This window comes from Enoplosus armatus, chromosome 1, assembly GCF_043641665.1.
Source record: "Enoplosus armatus isolate fEnoArm2 chromosome 1, fEnoArm2.hap1, whole genome shotgun sequence".
Lineage (NCBI taxonomy): Eukaryota > Metazoa > Chordata > Actinopteri > Centrarchiformes > Enoplosidae > Enoplosus > Enoplosus armatus.
Window position 1 is genome coordinate 20,275,571 of NC_092180.1, and position 24,704 is coordinate 20,300,274.

The window sequence follows — 24,704 nt, forward strand, 5'->3', positions numbered from 1 at the left end:
ATTGAAAAAGATTTTGTGTGAGCTGATTTTCTTCTTTTTAAACCTGCAAAATTATGAGTTTGACTTGGGGTCCACAAATAGCCGGTGGCACCACTGTGCAAACATTATGCTTTGTCAGTTTTTAGCCTTACTTACGGAGAGTGGTGGACTGTCAGGAACAGCAACATTGATCCATTTTTTATTGGACTGCGTGAATGGTTGAAGCTAATTTGTCCCTGTTGGGTGAAAAGAGCAGAGCGGCCTGTTAGTATTGATACCGAACACTTTGTTTTTGTACTCCCTCTCTCCGGATACCTAGAGCTTATTGCCCAAACATGACATCACAGTTGATTTAGAGGTCTCAGCTATCACACAAATGAATCCAAGTCGTGAAAAAGAAAGCGGTGGAAGGCCATAGTTGCAAAAAACAATTCAAATATTCATTAAACTAGAGCTCTGTAGACCTGCTGGTTTCACATTACAAATACAATTAGAGTGAAATGAAAAGGCGCCTCAGGGTGCAGAGGATTGCAGCAAAGTTAGTCACGTTAAAGATGTTGAACCATGATGTGGGATGATGTTAAAATCCAAAAGTGATTTCTGTGTTTGTAGTTAGACAGCCATAAATAGCTTTCTCTATAGTTCCTACTCCATAGTCCTGCTGAGCCTGCTGGTGGTTCCACTGATAACCATTTCATCATATTATTAGTTTATCATGCTCTCCCCTCATTGCTTCCTCTTATCTCTCTACTTCTTCCTGCTGTTTGTCTGACAATTCTTCAGGCTTGTAGAGGCTGATGTTGCAGCGATTACAGTCTAACAGAGCGATTTCACGTTATTTCTGTGGTTTTGCACAGTCTGTTTGTGGAGGCGAACAAATACCACCCGAGGGTAAAAAGACGGACCACCGAGGCTTCAGTCTGTGATCTAATCAAAACAGAAAAAAGGGAGGAAAAAATAAGAACTAACCGTGACTCTGAACCAGATGGTGATGCTTTGTGGATTCATACGATACAGGATTTGTAGTGTTTCAAAAAATGCGGTCATACACTTGTAAATCACCCTCAGCCCTGTCAGTGTTTCCGCAAAGCCCCCTTTGTTGCTTTCATTCACTGAATTAGCTCTTGGGCGGGTCTTTTTAAGAGCGTCACTCAGAGGTTTGTCTGTGATGATGCTTCCCGTGAGAGACCTTTTTCATTCTGACAGGTTTAGGTTGAACGGTGTGGGATCACTAGAATAACGTTTCATATCTGTTTTAGGACGGTGTTGTCCTTAAAGCTCTGACCAGTCAGGCTCTGACGGTGTGAGTGATTGCAAGAAAGTGTTTTGGCTTCAGTTCAACCACCATCAACAGGAGGTTTGTGGAAATGCTCGGCTGATTGAGATGGAGCCCAAAGCAATAATTAATAAAGTGGTAAATAGATTTACAGGCTACAATAAAAAGTAGTGCACCAATGAAGACAGTTACTGAGCCCCAAAAAAGAAATGCCCGTTATTATTCTGAGAAAGAAAAAATGAATGATCTTCAAAGGAATCTTTTAAAAGCTTCCTAAAATGTTGGTTTGTTAATATTGTACTTAAATAAGTGTGTTTCACAGTAGAGATAAATGCTAAACTCTTTTGGCAACTTATTGTACATCCTTGAATAATGCCTTGTTGTGTTATTGCCACAGTTAGCCTCAGGATACTGCAGAGGAGTGTCAACAAACACCTTCACTCCCGTATGTGAACACATCTCACATAGGAACCAGATTCTGAATGTCTGAGTCAGGGTCAGAAACTAGCAGAGCTGATGAGGGGCCGCATGTGTACTTCAGCCATGGCCCGGACTGACCTCTCACCTTTGACCCCCCTGGCACAGACTATCTCTGTATTCCCATTGATCCCAGACAGGAGGTGCTCTGTTAGGAAAGGTCACGGCTCTCTTCTCCTTCTTCTTTGTACATTTCGTCTCTGTGAATCGCAGCAGTGCCGAATGTGAAAATGTACAAACTTTGTATTTCTGGGTATTTTTATTCATATTTTAACCTACAATTAATGTTTTTTGGCCACTTGGGGGCAGTGGAAACAAGTTGTGAACCCACCGTTGTTGTATCATAACCGTTTAAGTTGATATGGCGAACGTGTTGGCAAACATATTTACACATCCAACAGTTACGGAAAAACATTATTATTAATTTGGAGTCGTGTTACATCTTTTGGTATCCACATATACAGTATATTTATTTGGCTTGCAAATTCAAAAATGGCATGGACAATATTATTGGCACCTTTTTAAAAGTTGCAAGAAAAGATTGGATTTCAAGCAAGGGATTCACCTTGAACTCACCTGTGGTGAGTCACAGGTCCCTGCAATCTAATAAGCACTCATTCAACCAGTTTAAATGGAACAAAGTACTTACCCAGGCGTACTACACTGAGCATAGAGAAAAGAAAAAAGCTGAGAATTATCTGAGGAAGTCAGACAGAATTCAATTTCAACTTATCCTAGAGACCATTGTCAGATTTTCTGTAAATGTGTAAGGATGTCAATATTTTTTTTTTTAAGTCCAACATTCACTCTTGTTTATCTGTTTTTTGGTCTCTACCAACTGCTGAGGGAAATATCTTTAGCTGCTAAATGTTCCTCTATGTTCACCAGCTAGTCACTAACTGTGTTTGTCTGCTGTTTGGTGCTGAGCAGGTTGCGTACATTGAGTTTTTAGATCTATTTCACTGAAAATAGCTGCCTGTTGACGCCGAGAATGACACTATGAGAGCGATGAGAGTGAACCACTAAAGTAAAACAGTAAAGTTGCAGAAAAGCTCTGTAAAGCAGAGGGGAGCTGCAGATTCAAGAGATAATTCTCTGTATTGGCTTAAATTACAGTTTTCAATATATAATACACAAATCTAGAGAAATTAGCTTTTATGCAGTGAGACAGAGACATTACATAACCATGAACAGACGAGGTAGCAGGCTGACAGCTCAACATTTAGTGTTTTTTTTCCACAGTGTGTTGTTCAGGATATTTTTGTGGTTAACTTTATATGTGGTAAGAGAATGTGGAGCATGCTGTTAGTTTAACAGTGTAAGACTCATACTGACTTTATGGAAATTGCTTTTACTGCCTCTCTAAGTGTGAAGATGATAATGTGTGATCAGACTCTGGTGGATGTTTTTGTCACTGGCAAAGAAGCAGATTGTAGACGTGCTATGTTTAAGATGTGGTTTGTTTCACGCATCTAACGGGAAAAAGATTGTGGAGAGTTGCGTCTCCAGTTCCAGTTGTTATGGACAGCTTTTTTGCTCTGTTTTTTTTTTTTATACCTTTTTTAAAGTCTCTATCCCAGAATATTCAGAGTCTTTTCTTTTTCCCCAGCAGGGACCAGATGGGCCGTTTTCAAACAGTGATAAATTTGTTGTCGGCTCTTTTGTTTTGTGAAGCATAACAATGGCCTCGCTGTGCACAAATTAGCACTTTCTTCACATTCATAAAATTTCATTGTTTATGACAAGTGCAAGGGAGATTTTTTTTCTCAATTGTGTGTGTGTGTGTTTCTGTGTGTGTGTGTGTGTGTGTGTGTCATCACAGCATGCCTAACTACCAGAAAGCACAGATGTGTGGGTTGTGCTTTTTCTGTTGGTAAGAATGAAAAAAGGTGTTACCTGTTCTGTCAAGCATAACAGTGATGTCACAATGGATCCATGCAACTTTTAAAATCTAAATTAGAGTGTAAAGTGAACGCGCCCTCTCTATAACAACAGAAAAGTCATTTTTGTCCTCCAACATCTGGCTCGTTCATCACAGTCAACGAGTTTCATCACTGTGCTCAACTCTTTGGACCTCCTGGTGCCTCGTGCCATGAATTAAACTCAGCCTCTCCTGCTCTGTCCTCTCTGTCCTTGTTTTGCGCAGGTGTAGCTGCAGCCCCCACCCACGCCGCCTGCCAAGATGGTGGTGTTGTCGCTGAAAATCTGCGTCCGCCAGTGCAACGTTGTGAAGACGATGCAGTTTGAGCCCTCCACAGCCGTCTATGATGCCTGCAGGATAGTCAGAGAGAGGGTCCCCGAGGCTCAGACCGGACAGGGTGAGAATGATTTAAGAAAAAAAAAAAAAAAAAAAACTCACATGAATGTAAACTGTAAAAGAAACAGGGATGCAAAGGAAAGGCGGAGTCATGTTGTTATTCACATAATTGTGTTGTTAACAATTCAGTACAACATTTTAAGGCTGTATCCAACTCCAAATTGTCCAATTTGAATCTGATTTGGCAGATTAATACTTCAATTTGACTTTTTGGGCGATGGATGTGAGGGGGCTCATAAACTAGTGTAAATACCTTTTTAATGTGGGATTCAATAAACAAAACAAGAAAACATGGTAATAAAGATTTAAGGAGAGTAAAATAGCAAAATGTTGAATTAATTCAGCCATTCCCTTTTCCTTTTTCTGTCTTGTGTAATCTGTAATACTGTGTGATAAACGGATGCTTAAATGTTTCTCCTCACCGCTCCAGCTTCAGACTACGGGCTGTTTCTGTCTGATGAAGACCCCAGAAAAGGCATCTGGCTGGAGTCTGGAAGGACACTGGACTACTACATGCTCCGCAATGGGGTAAATACATCAGTCTGTTTAACCCAACACACGCACACAAACACACACGGTTACCTCGGGAGCTATGTGTGACTGCAACCCTGGAGAGAGATGTGTGAATGACATTGACCTCGACAAACTCATCAACACACACACACACACATTGGAGCTCAGTATGCTCAGTATGCACACGCACACACACACACGCACACGCACACACACACACATCCGCATTTATATCCAGATCATGTATACAGTTGTTGTTTTAGTAACCTCCAAACTCCATGCACAGTTGTTCTAGTGGCCAAATAGTGACAAAGGTACAATATAATGATCTTTATTCAAATAGATCACTGACAAAGTGCTTTATGATGGAGAAAATATAAACAATTTAATGCATTTAAAAATTGTTTTTCCATCAAAGGGCAAGACAGTGTAATATATAATGTATTCCTAATTCATACACAGGAGTCCGAAAAACAGTGAAGCACAATGAGAGAATAAAAGCCATGGGTAAAATTGGATATCAAGAAAAAGGAGAACATCAAAGGAAGCTTTTCATAGTGACTTTAAAGAAGTGCTCCAGCCAGCTGTAGATCCTTTGCCAGTCTCTGATCCCTGCTGCCAAAGGCAACCGATCGACTCTGGTTTGTCGTGTAGCGCTCCCTCTCAGTACATCTGGGGGTTTGGTTTTGCAGCTCTAAATGGTTTCTCCTCTTCAAATCCACCAAAGGCAAACCCAGGTAGAAGGCATGACTGTGACCAATTATTCTGAACCAAATCTCTCCTCATTGTTGTGATTGGAAGGGAGCAGCGGGCTGTGATAGGCAGCCGTTAAATTAGGTTTTCTGGCCTGTATTCTCCCCTCTCTCCACACAACCTGGATGCATTTGATCATTTTCTCAGCGGGATTTTTCAGCATCACTCTCTCTCTCTCTCTTTCTCTCTTACATTCAATTCCTGCATTCCTCTCTCCTCTTTTTGATTCTCTTCTTTGTCCTTCTTTGTTCTCTTCTCTCTACCTTTTGTCTTTGAGCAGGATATCCTTGAATACAAAAAGAAGCAGAAGCCCCAGAAAATCAAAATGTTGGATGGGGCCATTAAAACCATCATGGTGGACGACTCCAAAACAGTGGGAGAGCTACTTGTGACTATATGCAGTAGAATAGGTACATAGTTTCAATTGTGACATGCTCTTTATTAGAACATATGCATCGATCTATCATTGGGAAATAAAAGCAGTGAATGTGAACGCACTAAATTAACAAATTTTTAACTGCTTTTGTTTCTGTTCAAGAGCTTTTGTACCTGACTCCTGGGGGATCTTTTTATTTCCCTTTTGATTCCAGGCATCACAAACTATGAGGAATACTCTCTGATCCAGGAGACGGTGGAGGAGAAGAAAGAGGATGGGATGGGGACACTGAAGAAAGACAGGACGCTGCTGCGAGACGAGAGAAAAATGGAGAAGCTGAAAGCCAAACTGCACACAGACGATGACCGTGAGTTCAGTAGAGTAGTATTTGACCCGATGGTGGTCATTTGTTTCGCAAAAGTGTTTGTGCTAAACACCTGTTGGCCTACTCCGATGGGTCTTGAGTTTTTCCCTCTTAACATTCGGCCATTTAACAGCCCATTTTATCAGCTACCTGTTGTATCTACCATCTTTCACTGCCACCCCTTAATAAAACACAATGAATGGAGATGGATAATGAATGGAGGGCTAATGGAAATGGCTTGGAGTTGATAGTCTTATAGATGGTCTTAATGGATGTTTGCACAAAATACCATGTTAGTATGGGTGGGTGTTGTCTGACCCATGACTATTGAGTACTCCAGAGGGTCGGCATGCCAACATGTCAGCTGGTGTGATCCCATCGCACGATGGTCTCTAGTCGTATCTACATTCATCTGCCTTTACAGAAGGGATTTTTCTAATCTGACCCCTGTGGCTGTATTTTGTGTTGTCAGTGAACTGGCTGGACCACAGCAGAACGTTCAGAGAGCAGGGCGTGGACGAGAACGAGACCCTTCTGCTCAGACGCAAGTTCTTCTACTCCGACCAGAATGTGGACTCCCGAGACCCAGTCCAGCTCAATCTGCTTTATGTGCAGGTCTGATCCTCAGATGTTTGCTTCTCTTCATTCACTTTCTAGTTAGTCACTGTTAAAGCAGCACGTTGCTGGTCTCAAGAGCAGAGCCGTTTTTGCGCCTCAAGCTAAATCCGACATGTATACTGGAATTTGACAGCACATCTCAATTATTGAAAGGTTTTATTTGTCTTTCAGGCCCGAGATGACATCCTGAACGGCTCCCACCCCGTATCATTTGACAAGGCCTGCGAGTTCGGAGGCATTCAGGCCCAGATCCAGTTTGGACCTCACATAGAGCACAAACACAAACCTGGATTCTTAGAGTAAGCATCAATCCAGCAAGAAGATTTCTCAGTGGTACAACATGAAGAGTATTGATCCATATTGAATAATTTGGCATTTTAAAGAAAACCATTTTTTCCCAGATTCTTTGCCAAATATTAGTTCTCAAAGTCATTTAATTTGAAGAAAGTTGACTAAAAGTAAAATAATTCAACCTTTCATGGAAGTACTGATAGGAAAATTTATATTCATGTTATAAATCAAGCATCAGGAGTTCACAGTTTATAGTTCTTTTGAGTTTTAAGGTTGTGTCAGAAGAAAATGAGTTCATACTTTTTGTATGAGTGTCAGCTTCTTCTGTGTTTCATTTCTTTCGTAGCCTGAAGGAGTTTCTACCCAAAGAATACATAAAGCAGAGAGGAGCGGAGAAGAAAATATTCCAGGTGGGGTCACATTGTCCTTTACAAAAACTGCACATATTGATTGTTTTACATTCAACTGTTCAGATGCTGAATACATGTGTGATGCAACTTGCAGGAACACAAAAACTGTGGAGAAATGACGGAGATTGAGGCAAAAGTGAAATATGTCAAACTGGCGCGCTCCCTGCGGACATATGGCGTCTCCTTCTTCCTCGTCAAGGTAAAGTTGTAAAACATACATTCATGACTTCACAAAAGTACAGCATTTCAATGAAGTACCACTGTACCATTTTATTCAATGAAAAGAACATCTACAATCAAAAAGTGAAAAATCTAGCCTGTGGTTCTTTTCTCCTGTTTTTAAATTTTTTTTTTATTAAATAATTTAAAAAGGGGGGAAGCGTAGTTAAGAATTAGTTGGAAATGTAGTCGGAGCCTTTTATCTCCTGCGTGAAATTTGTTCTCTGGGCTCGGTGTTAACTGGATAAAGAGGTTGAAAGCAGGTGAGGAAGTTGTCTGTGTCCACCTGAACTTTCAAAGCTTCTCTCGTGTCACCAAGAACAAAACTCAGAGTAGGCATTTAGTTTTTTTGTATTTTTTGGGGCTTGTACAAACAAAATCTGCAGACATGATAGAAAACAAAACTCCAAAGAAAGATCGGAAAACCTGAAAAAACAAAAGTGTGCATGTTCTTCCACCTGTGCAGGATCATAAAGCTGCACTCTCAAAGCCTAATTTACAAAATGTCCTTGCTGCACAAATGTTGCTCTGATGCAAAATTTCAGCAACTGCATGTTTATCATTCAGTGCTAAAATAAACATTTTGTGTTTTTCTTTTCTTATACACATTTTGCTTTTAATGTTTTTTTTATGAATGGATTGAACATTTTTCAACCCTTTTCACATTAAACTGGGTTGCAAAACTCAACTTCATCCTTTTATGAAGATGTTTCGATAGAAATTAGACATTTATTTTGTTTTCCCTCTTACATCTCTCTCTGTCTCACTGATTCACTAACACACACACACACACACACACACACATACAAAGACACACCGGCAGCACCTCGTCTGCAGGGAGTTCAGCGTGTTCCTGGAAGGAAACCAAATGTGTCTGTGCAGCCGAGGGTGGCACTAAACATTATTTCAGAGCGAGTGGGGAGGAAGTGGACTGAACAAGGGAGACTGGGAGACGGTGCTCAGGCCAAACTGGGACACTAACTCTCCCAAATAAGTCCAACTGCCAGCAGATGCCTGCCTGAAAGAGCATTTTGCCGATTTCCAACTGAAGCCCCAGTGTCACCACTATGACAAGAGTGACATATAAGTCCTCTGCTGCTAAGAGGACATCCTGCATACAGTCATGGGAAACTTCCCCCGTCTGCATCGATAAATTGCTTTCCCGTTGTCACCTTTTACTGACTTCATTGCAGAGCTCTCGTAGAAAATGAGATCATTTCTGGTAATCGCTTGGATAAAAGTCACTTGTGTTGCTGTTACTGACTCTCTGCCAGATGGTTCCTGGCTTTTCATCAGTAGCTTTCAGCACCAGAGGATATGGGCAGAGATGAAGTAAAAAACAAAACAAAAACACTCTATTAGGTCGGCACTCACCTCATCAAATCCTCACTTGCAGTAGCTCACACATCCCACAGTCCTGCAGGTCCACACTGTACTTTGCCTTTTATTAATTTTTTAAGCATATAAGCACACAAATCTTAAACCGTATCCCACCTCCTGACCCTGGATCTGTGTTCCCCTTGATCAGTTTGACGTCTTATCCACTCACCTTTTGTCATTTCCATCATCCTCGAGTGTAATCCAGTGGAGCAGAAACATCTTAAAAATAACCCTGGAAAAAAAAATTGCAGCCTATAGTCTCTAACCCATAACCCCTGGAGGCCCCCGGAGAGTTTACCAGCCCTCCAGGACTTTTTACACAACTCACCTCTTTGCCCTCACGTCACAGCCAATCACGGTCTGTCCATCTGCTCCTGAAGAAACGCTTTCTCTTTCCATGTAAGGGAGAGGAAGAGAAGCTCTGTCGACTCAGAGAGTATGACATTAGAGGCTTAGTGAATACAGGGGGAGGTTGAGAGTTTTTGACAGGTAGATAAAGACATGATTAAGACATAACGCTTTAATTACTAACTGGAAAGACTGTTGTTTTTTTTCACTGGTTAGACAGATGAATACCCATCTTGGAACATCGGTGTGACAGCTAAATTAGAGTTTCAAGCTGCTAGGCCTATGAATTAAAATTCTGATGCTTGAACTGTTAATCTGTCCTTTTCTCTAAATGCCTTTTAGTCAAATAACTCTCAGCAGGCAGGGAATATGAAAATGAATGTGGGCAGAATTGTTTGCCAAAGGGAAAAATTTGACATTTAAAATGGTTTGTTTGCATCATGGGGGGTTGGTGTCTTGATGGTTGATCGTCTGTTTTCATTTATTCGTTGTGTCTGTATTTACACAATGTGGTCCAATGTGACCTGTATGATCAACCAGTAAGACAAAGAAAAGCAGAGATGCTACGTGTTGCAATTGTAAATACAGAGCTGTTGAAACTAGTGGATTGTAGGGAGCACTGCATGGTGGGTAATGGTGGCCCTACTACTACTGCAGGCAGTGTTATGAGTAATTGCTCCAGTACTAGGATTCATACCAGTACCAGTACTCATAGAGCACATAGGCAATTGTCAGAAATTAATGCTATTAATACCACGTGTGTGTGTGTGTGTGTGTGTGTGTGTGTGTGTGTGTGTGTGTGTGTGTGTGTGTGTGTGTGTGTGTGTGTGATGGCAATGCTGCGAGGCAAGTTTAAATACATAAATAAATAATGAAATAAAGTATGGATTAAAAACCTAAAATGTCTACATATTTAGCCACTGCAGGTCCAGGTGTACAGTCTGATTCAATATTTTAAAATTAGGAAAAAGAATTAAGGTTTATTTCATCTAAATGGAGCAAAATGTTGAATTGCTTTTTTGCCAAGTTATCTCAGAAAGTGATAAAAGTTAAAAGCAGTTTTCTTAAAAGAGCTAGTGAGGGAAAGTGTTGCAGTTCAGGGTTGCAGAGTACCTTTAACCTATAGTCCAGTTTGATTCAGTATTTGTTTGGCGTTTTGTGATTAATTGCAGTGTTTTTGTCTGGTTTGTAAAGTTTGGAGGGATTAAACGTTTGTTTTTGCAGGAAAAGATGAAGAGTAAGAACAAACTGGTGCCGCGGCTCCTGGGGATCACCAAAGAGTCTGTGATGAGGGTGGACGAGAGGACCAAAGATGTGGTTCAGGAGTGGCCGCTCACTACTGTGAAGAGGTGGGCTGCGTCACCCAAGAGCTTCACCCTGGTAAGACATGCATACAGAAAACACAGGGTTTGACACAGAAGCTCCAGTTCTGAATAATTTTTCACAATTTTGGTTTTGCTGGCTTTCTTCTTTCACCCATCTTTTATTCGTTCTGTCCACGCTGAGCAGAACAACCCTAGTAGTAAATAAGAACAACGGGCTCACAGTGAACCCAGCTGTTCCCTGCAGTGGCCATAAAACAGTCAGTCTGCCTGTCCTTTCATTCCGTCGTGCACTTCAGTTATTGAACAGACTCTTTTGTCTTCCCTGTCAATATCCCTCCTTTCTGTCAGCACCCAGAGTCAATGAGCAACATGGATTTAATCTCGCGGATCTGGTAGAAGCACTGTCTCTATTAAGTGAACACACTCTCTCTGTCTTGTTAATTCAGCGGAGTGCTTTGTGGTTAAGGCTGTGTGTGTCTTTGTGACAGTGGGATTACAAATGGATTCAAAGGTTTGATTTGTCATTCACCTTTTGGAGGAGTCATATATCTGTTGTAAATTGATTTATAGTCTCAGTGTGCCAATATGAAGTCTCTCCACCTCTCACTTTTTACTAAGAAAATCCTCCAGATTAAATTTTTTTCTCCTCTGTTTCCCACATAAAATCTGCACCACAGTGCTCTTTGGTTTAATCTGACTCTCTGGATGTTGCAGCAGTTTGATGTCACACAACACAATGTGTAGTATTCATCGGAAACTAGCTGGCCCTGTGGATTCACATTAATCCTCACAGAAAAGCCCCAGCCTGTGTGCAATACAAGCACTACAGTGGTTACTTTCCTTAAAATCCAGTATAAAAAGCATGTTTAAGATGGTGACTGTGTGTGTGTGTGTGTGTGTGTGTGTGTAGGACTTCGGGGAGTACCAGGAGAGCTACTACTCGGTCCAGACCACTGAAGGGGAACAGATCTCTCAGCTCATTGCTGGTTACATCGACATCATCCTCAAAAAGGTGAGACGTTTGTCTCTGGAGACGCAGATGAATCATAATGAATCAATAACCTCTCGTGGCAGAAAAAACCTCAGATCTGTTGGTGCTTGATGTACTCGGGGCTACTGTGTCGTACAGCTGCAGTTCAATAAAGAGGAGTAGAGGACAGCTGGGCTCATGTGGCACAGCTACACTGTAAGAACTCATCTTGCTGTTTAGAGTAATCGCTTGACCTTTTTATTAATTAATTAATAATTCACTCAATTATAATTAACTACCACCATTAGAACCATTAGAAAATTCAGTTCAGAAAAGAAATGAAGAAAGTTGACACGAATATGTAATTTCTCAGTTTATGACTTTTAAAATACTGAAAAGATACCTCTGCTCACCTGAGAGTGTGGCATGTGTATCGAAGGGCAAAAAAACCTTATATAAGCGAAGAATACAAGTGAAACTCCCTCACATTCTTTTGCTGGTTTATTTTATATTTATATCATATGACATTTTAATTTAAATGACCTCCACCTGGTGTATCCAGAGCCTAAAAATAGAATTAAATATGTGTCAATCTGAGACAGATTTCCTACTCGGAGTCTCTTGATGAATTTGGGCCCAGGTTTTCTTTTTTTTATGTGACTCTAAATCTGACATTTAGCAAAGATAGCCTACGGCTTTTTGAAACTAATAGTTGGTGTTTTTTCTCTCTGCTGCAGAAGCAAAGCAAGGACCGCTTTGGATTAGAAGGTGATGAGGAGTCGACCATGCTTGAGGAATCCGTATCCCCGAAAAAGTATGTAAATGCGTGACTTATAGTTAATTGTAAGTGCAAACATTGCTCAATGGGTAGCTGTTTCACTCAGTGGACTCGACAACTCTTTGGACAGATTGACATGAAATTTGACACAAACATGTTCTCCACAGATTGTAGTAACTCAATCTGTCCAATATTTTGGTTCATGACCTGCAAAACTAATGACATTCCTATCATCCCTCAACTGTACTTTGTTTAGTGCTAATTAGTTAGCCTGCTAACACACTAAACTAAGATGGCAAACATTATACCTACTAAACAGCAGCATTTTAGCGGTATCATTGTCAGTAAACTTGTAGCTGTGTAGATTATTCCTTACAGCAGTTCCCATGTGATCCCTGCAGTCCGTTACTGTGTTATGGTCCAGTATAAACTGGTATGATAATGGTTTGTCTATGAGCACAATAGCGGCACACAACATTGTTGCATATCATTCTAGTAAAACACAATATCAGACCGGGTCCTTTTTTCAGTTTCCTTCTCACTCCCGCCCTCGATCACAGCTCACACATCCATCTTGCAGGACCTCATTTCGCCACATGAACACTTCCCGAGCTGGACTTTATCCTGAGAGACAATCATTACGTGAGGACATTTTGCTGCAGTGGACAAGCGAAGGCTCTATCTGAACATTTCCTGATTAGATGTGTATTAACTCATTTATCCACAGTGGACTCTCAGTGCGTAACTGAAGCCCTTCTCCCCGTCTAGCCTCAATTGATATTGCTTTCCCGGTTTCGACTGAGCGAGTATTTGCTGCAATCGTTATTTCATTCTTTTTTTTTTACCCCTTTTGTTTTATCTGAGCTTGTGCGCCGGGCCGAAGGCAAAAGTCTTTAATACTGCAAACTCATAGCAAGCCAAACTCTGCAAGGCCTTATCTGAGGAAAAACAAAACAAAGCTTTGTCTTTCAGTGTACACAGAGAGAAGACTCTGCAGCGTCAGTCTGCTTTGTGTTAGTGGCCCACTGTCACAAACGAACACAACCACACTGCCTGGTGTTAAATCTCTCCCACTGACACACACACACACACACACACACACCAGCTCTCTTTTTGTCTTCTTTTTAGTGACTTTTTTTCTCTCTTTATGTTCTTGTCTTGTCTCTGATATATAACTACAGTACAGCTGTAGCTGCATTGTTATTTTGCTTCTGCGATAGGCTGATGGTGTATTTGTGTATGCATCTGTACACGGTGTTCGTGCATGTATGCATTTGTTTTTGCTTTTGACTGTTTATTGATCCGATTTTGCGTTGTCATCCTCGCTAGCTCTCTCCCTCTTTTGGTTATCATGTAGAATACTGGGTTGCAAAATAAAAACACGAAACGGAAAACATGGCAATGTCAATATCCTCACAAATGTAAAGTCTTTAAAATCCTCACCTTCTGTCTTTGTAGAGTGGCTATTTACATTTAGGCACTCTGCCTCCAGACAACTCATTTTATTTTCCTTCTTGGAGAGCTTGTTCAAGTCTCTTCCCTACATTTGGCGAGGGATTTTCATCATGCCCCGCTGTGATTGGCACAGCTTTTTTTAAAGCTGAGAGATGAGTAATTTGAGTGGGATGAGGGGATAATGATTAATCACCACTTCCCCTGATTTATATTTCACCTCACTCCCTTTGGTGATAAAGGCCACTGTGCGTATATGAACAAAATTAGTAGGTGGGCTCATTCTCTGCTCCGGTCACTGCCATCTCACCATTTAAATGGTTCTCTGTGACTCTTTGGCTTTAGAAGCTCTCTGCATGACGGTGTGATTTGAATCTAAACTATTGTAAATAACTGCAACACCAGATTTTCTCTCCCAAAAGCAGAATTGTTTCTATGCTGTACCATTCTACTGTAACGTAACTTGAAAAACCTGGTGTTTAAAAGGCAAATGATTATCCCTCAACATTTCTAGATGTTGTAGTAACTGCCTGTTTGTGCACCTGCAGGTCCACCATCCTTCAGCAGCAGTTTAATCGTGTGGGCCGGGTGGAGCACGGCTCGGTGGCGCTGCCAGGGGTGATCCGCTCCGGCTCCATTGGCACAGAGTCGCTCAGCATGGGCACCATGCCATCTGCTCAACAGCAGATCACAATGGGTCAGATGCACCGTGGACACATGCCACCCCTGGTAAGTACAGCAAAATGGCTCTCAGTATGATGTTTGTGTATTTTTCATTCACTAATGACGTCTTGTTGAAGGTGTATGCCGCTCAGACAAGAGTTTGTTTTAGGTGGACAGATGTATCATCACCTTTTTCCCCCTTCTCCTAGCTGGTTCCTATACATGCTAACAATTAGCTTCACAAGGGGACAATCATCTTCCCTCAGCAAGGTTTCTTGACAAATGACTCTAGCTGCATTCTGTGAGAAATTAGCTGGATTATCTTCCTGTACTTGTAGAGTTCAGCACAACAGGCTCTGATGGGAACCATCAACACCAGTATGCAAGCTGTGCAGAAGGCCCAGATAGACCTAGGGGAGGTCGACAACCTGCCACCACTGGGACAGGACATGGTACTGTACAGCGCACATACATGTTAATATAAAACCCTCACATACTCATACTCTATACACATATCAGGGTAATACATCACTTTCAATGCATGCTTTCAGTGAAACAGCCTTAAAATAGAATCTGTAGTGATAAATAACAGTGCTGTCTGCAGGATGACGGCCATGTTTTATGAGCATTTTATTTCATGCATGCAAAGTAATGACTTTGCTGTCTACTTCTTTGTGTCTAGGCATCCAAGGTGTGGATCCAGAACAAAATGGACGAGTCAAAACATGAGATCCACTCCCAGGTCGATGCCATCACTGCGGGAACAGCCTCTGTGGTCAACCTCACAGCTGGTCAGTGGCACTGGCATGACTCAGCAGAATGTCTTCTGTTGGATTTACTGGCGATAAAATAATCAACATCAATGTCTTGACAGTAAAGCAAGGCTGCATTCCATATTGTTGCATAGCCTTTGTGTTATTTAGTCAGTGCATCTTAAGAAGACTCACTGGTTTAACTCTATTTGTCTTTCGGCCCTTGCTGTTCTGTCCTTTCTCCCCACACTCAGGCGATCCGACCGACACAGACTATACCGCCGTGGGCTGCGCGATCACCACCATCTCCTCCAACCTGACAGAAATGTCAAAGGGTGTGAAGCTGTTGGCTGCGCTGATGGAGGATGACGTCGGTGGAGGTAATGATCTGATGAGGGCTGCCAGGACACTAGCAGGGGCCGTGTCAGACCTGCTCAAGGCTGTGGAGCCGGCTTCTGGAGAGGTGAGCGTAGGAACCTCAAGTAGTAGTAGAGCCTGTATTGAGTATCTTCTTCCCTTCCTGCCTCTATCTACTCATCTACTGTATATCTGACATGTTGAAGGTGGTCTTCATTTTGAAGTCCAGCACGACAAGTAACGTCTGAAGTACATACTAGGAGATATTAGTGTAGAAAGGAAGACAAAAATTCCACACTGCTTTGAGCTGAAACCAAATGGAGAATGAGGGGAGGGCACATGGATAGAGAGGGTCGATTGGTGAAAGAGAGAGACAGAAAATGGAGAATAAGGTGTGAAAGTGAAGCCGGACTCTGGACTGGGTCCCAAGCAAACTTTTCACCATTTGTGTTACTTGAAATGCCAGATTTTGTATGTGTATGTGGTTGTTCACACAATGTTTTTTTTCCATCCAAACTGACAACATGAATCAAATTTGCCACACAGCAGCTCTACTCTGATACAGTATATCACCTCTTAATGATGGCAGCGTCTCTCCTGGTCCTCCAAACTACACCTAATTGTATTGACATCCTCTGCTGCTGGCCGGCTTCAGCTAACTGAGTTGTCCTGGTCTGTCTGAATAAAGAGCTCAGACTGAGGCTACACTGAATGGCAGGCCTTTATGGAAACACAACTTGCTTAAAAAATACTGTAAAGGACACTTCATTCATCTAACTAGCCGAAGAGATGTGGGCTGTTTGTTAGAGTTGTCTCAGTGTAGTAATATGATATATCGCCTTGTGTTTACATAACTAACAGGCAATGTGCAGTATGATTTCAGTACACGTAAAACTGTATGAGAACCACAGTTTGGCTGATAGGTGGGTGTACTTTAAAAGTCCTCAGAGAGAGCTTAAAAACAGAGACCATTCATCAGAGGTATGAGTCTTGTATGACATACTAATGTTTGTAAACTGCATAAGACTCAAATGGCACTGGTGTTGTTTTAGATGCAGCATACAATACAGTAAAACAGCATACAGGTTAAGTAGAAGCCATATCTCAAGTTTCCAACCAGGCGTCTAAATGCAGTTTCCCATCCTGATGGTTTTCTGGTTGTGTGTGTGTGTGTGTGTCTGCAGCCCAGACAGACTGTGCTGACGGCAGCAGGCAGCATCGGCCAGGCCAGTGGAGACCTCCTGCGCCAGATTGGAGAGAGCGAGACAGACGAGAGGTTCCAGGTAACGCTGCACCCCCGTCCATTTATCATCATCACCACACTCAGTATTCAAAGGAAGCTCAGTCCTCAGTAACTGCCACTCGGTTAATCAAAAACACATTGTAACCGGGGAATGTGGAGGGAATATTTTTTGTTATTTTAGCTAGATGCTTTTGTTTGAATTGAATGCTATTCTAGCTTGTGTTTTTCTTTCACGTAGCTCATACTTGGCTGAATCATGATTGTTATTGGAATACAGTGTTTGTCGAGGTTATGTAGAGATCCAATCTGTCACCACGCACTGGAGTGTATTTCAGCATTTTACAGTAAATCAGAAATGATGAGTTGTACAGATGTGCAGTGGGTAAATGTGTCTTTTTTTAATTAGATTAAATTGTTGATGCTGCCCTTTTAATGAGATTTCTATAGTTATAATATGTTTATAATGTACAAATACGCAAACACTATTGTTTTTCCCGTCCATGAAATAAGACGGCAGCTAGCTGTCCAATATCTGTGAAATGTTTCTTAGGTTTTTTTTCCGTCTGTTGTTGTAGGACATCCTGATGAATCTGGCCAAAGCAGTGGCCAACGCTGCCGCCATGTTGGTGCTGAAGGCCAAGAACGTGGCCCAGGTTGCAGAGGACACCGTGCTCCAGAACCGGGTCATCGCGGCTGCCACTCAGTGTGCCCTGTCCACCTCCCAGCTGGTGGCATGTGCCAAGGTACAAGAATATGTCTGTAGGAACGTTCAAATGAATGTGAATAAACCTGTGCAAGAAACCCCAGCAGTGCTGAGCATTCACCAGTGCTACCAAGCATGAAATATGAGACTCATTATACTAAATGACTCACATCATATCAGTATTTGTGTAATATGCACTCAATTCCCAAAAAGTAAAGTGAGTGGATATTATGCAAATGCTTGGAAATGATGCACTGGTGGTGTAATGCGTTTTCATTTATTATGTCAGATCTGTCTCGGATTTGATTATTACACTTGCAGTGGTGTAAGGATATCACTTGGGAGGCTATTGTTAAAGCTACGTGGATCAAGTAGACTGTGCAGTGAGGTTTGGTAAACAGAGATTTTTTTTTTCTCAAATATTTAAATAACCTCCAATTTATCTGCAGCCAAAGATGAAGTATTTTTGGAGAGTGAATATATCCGAATGCACCAAGGCTCTTTTAAATACCCTGTACCCTCATCATTTCTGCACATCTTTAATTGCCTCCACATGCCTCTAATTAGTTTAAATGCCCTCCTGGCTCCCAATCTGAATAGTTGCATTTACTAAACAAATCCTCACCTCTCTGCATGGCAATGTGATGAGAACCATCTGCTGGATCTTTTTTTTTCTGTCCTGTTTCTGTTTCCTCTGTTCTCTGTGAAATGTGATTTTTGATTTAGTGATGAAAAGACTGTTATCGCAGTGCGTTTATTAGAATGTAAAATATGTATACTGTTAATGTTTGAGTCACATTAGGGATATAAGATGGAAATTACTTTGAGCATTATTTAATACTTCAAGTGTGTTTCTTTTTTTTAACCATTTAGACATTTAAACTGCAGAAACATGTTTGATCTTTCACATATTTCATAGAACTTTTGCACCATATGATGCCATTGTTTTTTTTTCTTTTTCACATTGGTGATGGATTAAAACATTTTTTTACTTTGTCTCCTTTATGTCCTTTGTTCCCCTTTCATCATTCGTTTTTTATTTTTTTTTTTTACACTTTTCACCTTGTTGTTGTCGTTATAGGTGGTGAGCCCCACTATCAGTTCACCAGTTTGCCAGGAGCAGTTAATTGAAGCCGGAAAGCTGGTGGATCGCTCGGTGGAAAGCTGCGTCCAGGCCTGCCTCTCAGCCACAGAGGATGGCGAGCTCCTCAAACAGGTCAGCTTGATTAATGTATAGACCAACGGTGCGCTGAACTCTATTGTTCAATGTATAACAAGATATATCACAAGACTCAGAAAATGCTAATTTGCAACAAATGAGTTGACTGGTTTGCTTCCTAGAAACGCTTTTTTCATTTACGCCACAGTGGACTTGTTTTATTTATGGTATTCAGTTTGTGTACTAACACACAACTTAAGAAGCAGTGAAAATGATGAGACCAGTCCTGCTCCCCCAGCCTGGTGGAATAAGACGCATAATGCAGCTTAAGAAACACAGCACTAAAGTTGATGATGTGCATCTCCTGTGTTGAAGGTGAGCGCAGCAGCCAGCGTGGTGAGTCAGGCTCTGGGAGATCTCCTACAGCATGTTCGTCAGTACACGTCAAGGGGAGAGCCTATCGGGCGCTATGACCAGGCCACAGACACCATTATGACCGTCACGGAGAGTATCTTCAGCTCGATGGGAGACGCGGGTGAGTCCAGAAGAGGTTATTGCTTACAGATGAAAATGAAGGACTCATAATTGTGCATCCACGTCCAGTCATTGTGGGGACTTTTTCAATACTGTAAATGCTATAAAATACAGAAATGGATGGAAATATGCTGAAATGAATGCAATTGTGATTAAGTAATTATGTATGGTACTTAGCTTAAGGAACAGGTTAATTAATTGCCCTTTAATTTATTATATATTTTTAATTTATAAAGCAATCATGGTTTAGGCAGTCATTTTTAGTTTTTATTAGTCATGCTAGCCGCGTGGCTCTTGGCAGCTCAGTGTCGGTCTTTGATCAAGGTCAATCCACCACTTTGGTCCAGACTGAAATACCTCGACAATTATTGGACAGATTGACATGACATTTTGTACAAACATTCATGGTTCCAGGAGGATGAATCCCAATGACTTGCCACCATGAGGTCTTTAGTTTAGAGTGAAATGTCTCAACAACTATTGGATGGATTGACATGGAATTTGATACAGACATACATTAGTTTTCCACTCAAGAGATCGCCAAAGGAATCATTTATTCTAACTTTTCATCTAGAGCCATCATCAGCTCATTTTTTATTTGTCCAGTATTTTTAGTTTTGCAGGTATTTGGTCATAAAATAATGACATACTACATACATACTACTCAATGCAATCCATCAAAGAGTTTCCAAATGAATATGGCACCCTTTTGGCTCCTGTCATGCAGCTGGATTTAGTCTAAAATGTGACTAAATTTGGCCTGCCTTAGCCAAATATCTTGTTTTCGAAAAAAACTCAGGCACATAAACTAGATCTGATCTAAGCTGTAAAACTTGCTTTCCACATCTCTAAAGTTTCTGGTTTCTGAGTAGATGTCTCACTGTGTATCGTGCTTCATCCCATCCTCTCCTCAGAGAGACTGGCGTGGTGGTGGGTTTGAATGGACTGCTGTCAGCCCTGGTGAAGCCACAGAGAAAAGCTGACAGTGATGTTAACAAGTCTGACAGCAGAGAAAGACAGAAAGAGATGCACAGAGAGTGTCCCGGCCCGGCGGTCAGCTCAGCTGAATTGATTGGCTTGATAGACAAGTAGGATTGCGGTTTGGTCTGCTGAGGCCTGAATGCACGCAGCTAGTTGGAGAATACTGCCTTTGAACTGGTGTCAAATATGTCAGGTTGTGTCAAACCCTGGCGTTCAGGTACAAACATGAAATGTGAAGAGAAAAATAAAGAGTCAATCCTTCTGTAGTGCAGTGTTGGCAGATCAGCTGAATTATGGAAGCTTACTGCCAAATAGCCAGTTTGCCAGGTCTGCTTTGACAAGGAGAGTATAAACACCAACCCCTTTTGTCTTACCTCATTAGTCTGATTCTATTTTCAGAGGGAATTAAAAACACCAGGGCTGGTGGAATAGTTGCATCCAATTGTTTCTTCAAAAGTCACCTACAGGTTTTATCACACTATGAACATCTGATCAGGGAGAGAAAGAAATGCAACCACATGGAGCTTTTGGAAAGAAGTTTGTTTCTTTTGTTTCTTGCTGACGTGGGACTTTCTGTTTAAAAGCTCCCCGTTGTTTATGACTTCAAACAGTCTCGGTATGAGTCAACTCGCTATCAGTCATTTTGACAAGTAAACTTTGAATTTCTCTTACTGATACAAAATTAAACAGTTTCAGATTAAAAATCAATGCAGTTTGTTGAAATATTTATCAGCTCCTCTAAGGTTTGCTAGCATTGCATCATTATCTCTAACACGAGAAAGCAGCCATCAAGCACAGTTTGACTATTATTTCGAGTGGTTAAATAAATGAAGACGGATTTTTTTCTTTCAAAATTGTTCATGACAACAAAGTTACGCAACTGAGTTAAAACAAGTTAACATGCTCACTCTCTCATTAGTATGACTCATCCACTAATCCACTTCTCTCCCGTTTTTTCTCATATCTCTCTCCTTCCCGTCACCGCTACACCACCTCTGTCATCTCTGATCACCCCTCAGGAGAGATGGTGCGTCAGGCCCGGGTGTTGGCTCAGGCCACCTCAGACCTGGTGAATGCCATGAGGTCTGATGCTGAGGCCGAAGTGGACGTCGACAACTCTAAGAAGTTGCTGGCAGCTGCTAAATTGCTGGCTGACGCCACTGCAAGGATGGTGGAAGCAGCAAAGGTACGCAACACGTGAGACATGAAGCATGTAATATTTATTCTGTTTATTTTTCTTGTGGTTTTGCTTTTATGTCTCAACATTTGACAGCAAAAAGCAGTACGTTTACTGAAGCTGTAGTTCATGCATAATTCATAGAGTTAACCCAAAAAGGTATTGAAAGATTTTTTCATCTTTTAATCAGACTGGTGGCATTTCTTAAGACCAGATGAAAATCTACGGGGCTGGGTTTATATTCTCTTGTACGTCCTGGGTGACCTTTTCAATGACAGCAGAGGGGAAAGAAGCTGAGTCAGACACCCCAAGAGTGGTGTGTGTGTTTGTGTGTGTGCAAAAAGAAAAAGACCAAGGGTGACAGTTTGGGAAGTGATTCTGCTTAGTCTTCTTTGTATGTTATTTTATTAATAAAAGGTGGCCTTTAAAACTTTCTGCAGTAAAAAAATTTAGGGCATGGACAGATCTTTAATTTGAAAATACTCAAATCTCAATGTGTTTCTAAAAGTGGTTTTACAGTGTATTTTTTCCAAAAATCCAAAAGTTTCTTCCTAAACTGGAAATCGGAGAATCAATGAATTAATGATGGAGTTTCTGTTTGGGGGCTTTAATGGCGCTCTGACGCTCTTTGGTTCTAGTTTAGTTTCTATAATTATCATAGATTTACTATTAGGATTGCTACAGTCCTTTACTAGACACTGACGGCAACTTGGAGCTCTCTTAATGTCAATGTCTTTTCTCCTTAATTTCAAATATACATGAACATAGTCGTAATTTCTAACTTGTTGCAATACATTTTTAATAAGATGACTAAATAACAGAAATGCTGCTTTGCTGGCACCATGCAGCACTCTGAATATCCAGTGTAAACATGGTAGTGGACAGTTCTAATTAATTGGAACTCGACAATCCTGTTTAGTACATCGTGGTCTGGTTTAATCCTTTGGTTTAATAGCAACGTGTTTGAAAGTGCAGTTATAGACCTTCCCCTTATGAACAGCAATGGAATTGGCCTATGAGGACCTCTGAGCACAAAATGACAGGGCTGAAATATTATAATCCATACAGCGTTTAAATTCACCATCCAGTTCTTCTCACACCTCAAGTTTCCGGCGTAACATGATTAAGAGTACGAGGACGTCAGACTCTTTCTTCAGACTGCTGAAGGGCAGGCTTAGCTTTGCCACCCATCCCATCTTCTCTATCTAAACTATTTATCTGCTATCTCTCTGCATCAGTCTCATTATCTGTCTACGGAATCACACACTGATATTAATAACTCTCCACTTCCACCATGAAAATGAAATGACGCCCTCCAGCTGGTTTGATGGTCGAGTTTGATGCCAGACTTATAGCCGTCACAGCTGCATATTTATCTGTGTCAGTGGAGGCTGAGACCTCAGCCAGCCGTCGCCTTGGTAACTGATTGATTGAGCGGGAGCAGTTTAATTTTTGGACTGTGCGTTTTACAGCCGACTGTGCTTATGCTTGTCTTTTAAAGCTTGTGTCAGGTAATGATTTGCTTTAGCCATGTATTGAATCACTGTAAAACAGACCCTTTTTCTTTTTAACGGCTCGTCGACATGATGAATTCCTGCGTGTGATATCTCGTTACTTCCTCTGGAAATCAGCACTTTTTAATAATCATGCAAATTGGCTGTTAAATTGAAATGCTGTCAGCAGATACCAGCAGGCAGACGACAGCTGCAAACGCCACTGATTTGAAGCTGGTCACTAACATCACTTTACTGTGATTAATGGCAAGTCAAGTGTTGTACAAAGCCTTGAAGTCATGAAATTAGTTAACAGCAAAATGACTTTTTTTTCCTGTTTGTACACTTGTGTGCCTTGTTCATAGTGAGATCTGTGTCGGTGGTGAGTTCTGCCAGTTAAACATCACCTTTTAATGAATTTTCAGTAGCACGCACACCTCTCTGCGTAGCTGCAGGTGAAGCTACCGAGTTAATTAACCTAATGGCAGCAGGCTTAGCTTTCTCTCCAACAGTGGGAGACACGGAGGTGCTAAGTGATATTGGTCTCCACGGAACCCAGTTAACTTGTGCTGCTGGATTCATAAGCAGGAAGATAAAAAGGGCTGCTTGCTAATATGAATAAACAACATCCTCTCATTGACATTTGGCCATCAACAAAGAACTAATTGTTCGAGTGAAGAGGAGCTGCAGCTGAGTTTGAGTGCAGTGATTAAGTCTGCGTCATTTTCAAAGGTCTGTGTACGCTGATTGGACATTCTAAGATTACTTGTGTGTGCTAATAGCAATTTTGTGGGCGTGTCTGCTGCTGTGTGTGATGTGATGAGTGAGACATGTTACTCAGGAGTGACAATGCTTTTCAAAGAAAGAAGTAGAGCAAAAACATCCTCATGTAAAGATTGTAGAAGGGCAGCGAATATTGTGAACAGATCACAAAGCCTTTACTCTTCTCACTCTTATACCAGCTGTTTTTCCATCCTGATCATCTGTTGTGTATTTGCTGATCTGTGTGTGTGTGTGTGTTTTCAGGGCGCGGCAGCTTACCCAGAGAATGAGGACCAGCAGCAAAGACTGAGGGAGGCTGCAGAGGGACTACGTGTGGCCACCAACGCTGCTGCTCAGAATGCCATTAAGAAGAAGCTGATCAACAGGCTGGAGGTCAGTGATGCCACGTTTTATCTGGAGAGAAATAGCTCCTTCAGGAAGAGGCTGTTTCATCCTGAAAATATTACTACAAAACATGACATTCACACCAAGATCAATCCTAAATGTAACCATCTCTAATATCCAAATGATTTCAGCAGCATTAAATGTCACGATTTTTAGACAGATTTAGTTTTGTTGTTACTGTTTCTAAATGGTCCTGAAATAGGAGGAAGGGTAATCTATCTTAAAGACATTGAAAGGGTTTGCCTCAGTGCTAAAATATTCAACTCATTAACATAGTTTGTTACGATGTGCAGTTGTATTTACTACTAGCAGTTTTTACTACTACTATTTATTATTATTGTTATTATTATTATTATTAGTTGTTGTAATATAAGGATTTATATTACCTAGAATAATTTATTAGTTTAGTATAAACAAAGTGTAAGACCTTCAGTTGAACTTGAAAATGTAATTTCCACTCAACTGTATTACAATATACTGTTATTTAATTTAATTTGTTCATCCAGCGTACATTCACAGAGATGCTTTCAGCTTATCATCTTGTAGAGAGACATTTTGGAAATGTAAGGAAACACAAACCCATGTAGAAAAACATCAGTCCTTTGAAATCTTTGATACCACAAACTCGA

The 24,704-nt window shown here is 41.1% G+C and overlaps 1 protein-coding gene across 1 annotated transcript in view; it reads left to right on the forward strand.

Moving 5' to 3' along the window:
- The first annotated feature begins 3,914 nt into the window (after positions 1-3,914).
- tln2a (talin 2a) overlaps positions 3,915-24,704 on the forward strand; it is a 46,429-nt gene continuing 25,639 nt past the window's right edge. The window contains exons 1-21 of the mRNA XM_070911229.1: positions 3,915-4,050; positions 4,480-4,577; positions 5,596-5,725; positions 5,906-6,058; positions 6,528-6,670; positions 6,845-6,972; positions 7,311-7,374; positions 7,469-7,573; positions 10,546-10,701; positions 11,557-11,658; positions 12,354-12,430; positions 14,395-14,575; positions 14,848-14,961; positions 15,192-15,300; positions 15,516-15,724; positions 16,803-16,901; positions 17,437-17,604; positions 18,646-18,780; positions 19,099-19,258; positions 21,258-21,424; positions 23,935-24,063. Of these exons, the coding sequence (XP_070767330.1) occupies positions 3,915-4,050; positions 4,480-4,577; positions 5,596-5,725; positions 5,906-6,058; positions 6,528-6,670; positions 6,845-6,972; positions 7,311-7,374; positions 7,469-7,573; positions 10,546-10,701; positions 11,557-11,658; positions 12,354-12,430; positions 14,395-14,575; positions 14,848-14,961; positions 15,192-15,300; positions 15,516-15,724; positions 16,803-16,901; positions 17,437-17,604; positions 18,646-18,780; positions 19,099-19,258; positions 21,258-21,424; positions 23,935-24,063 (2,763 nt within the window). The remainder of the gene's footprint in view (positions 4,051-4,479; positions 4,578-5,595; positions 5,726-5,905; positions 6,059-6,527; positions 6,671-6,844; positions 6,973-7,310; positions 7,375-7,468; positions 7,574-10,545; positions 10,702-11,556; positions 11,659-12,353; positions 12,431-14,394; positions 14,576-14,847; positions 14,962-15,191; positions 15,301-15,515; positions 15,725-16,802; positions 16,902-17,436; positions 17,605-18,645; positions 18,781-19,098; positions 19,259-21,257; positions 21,425-23,934; positions 24,064-24,704) is intronic.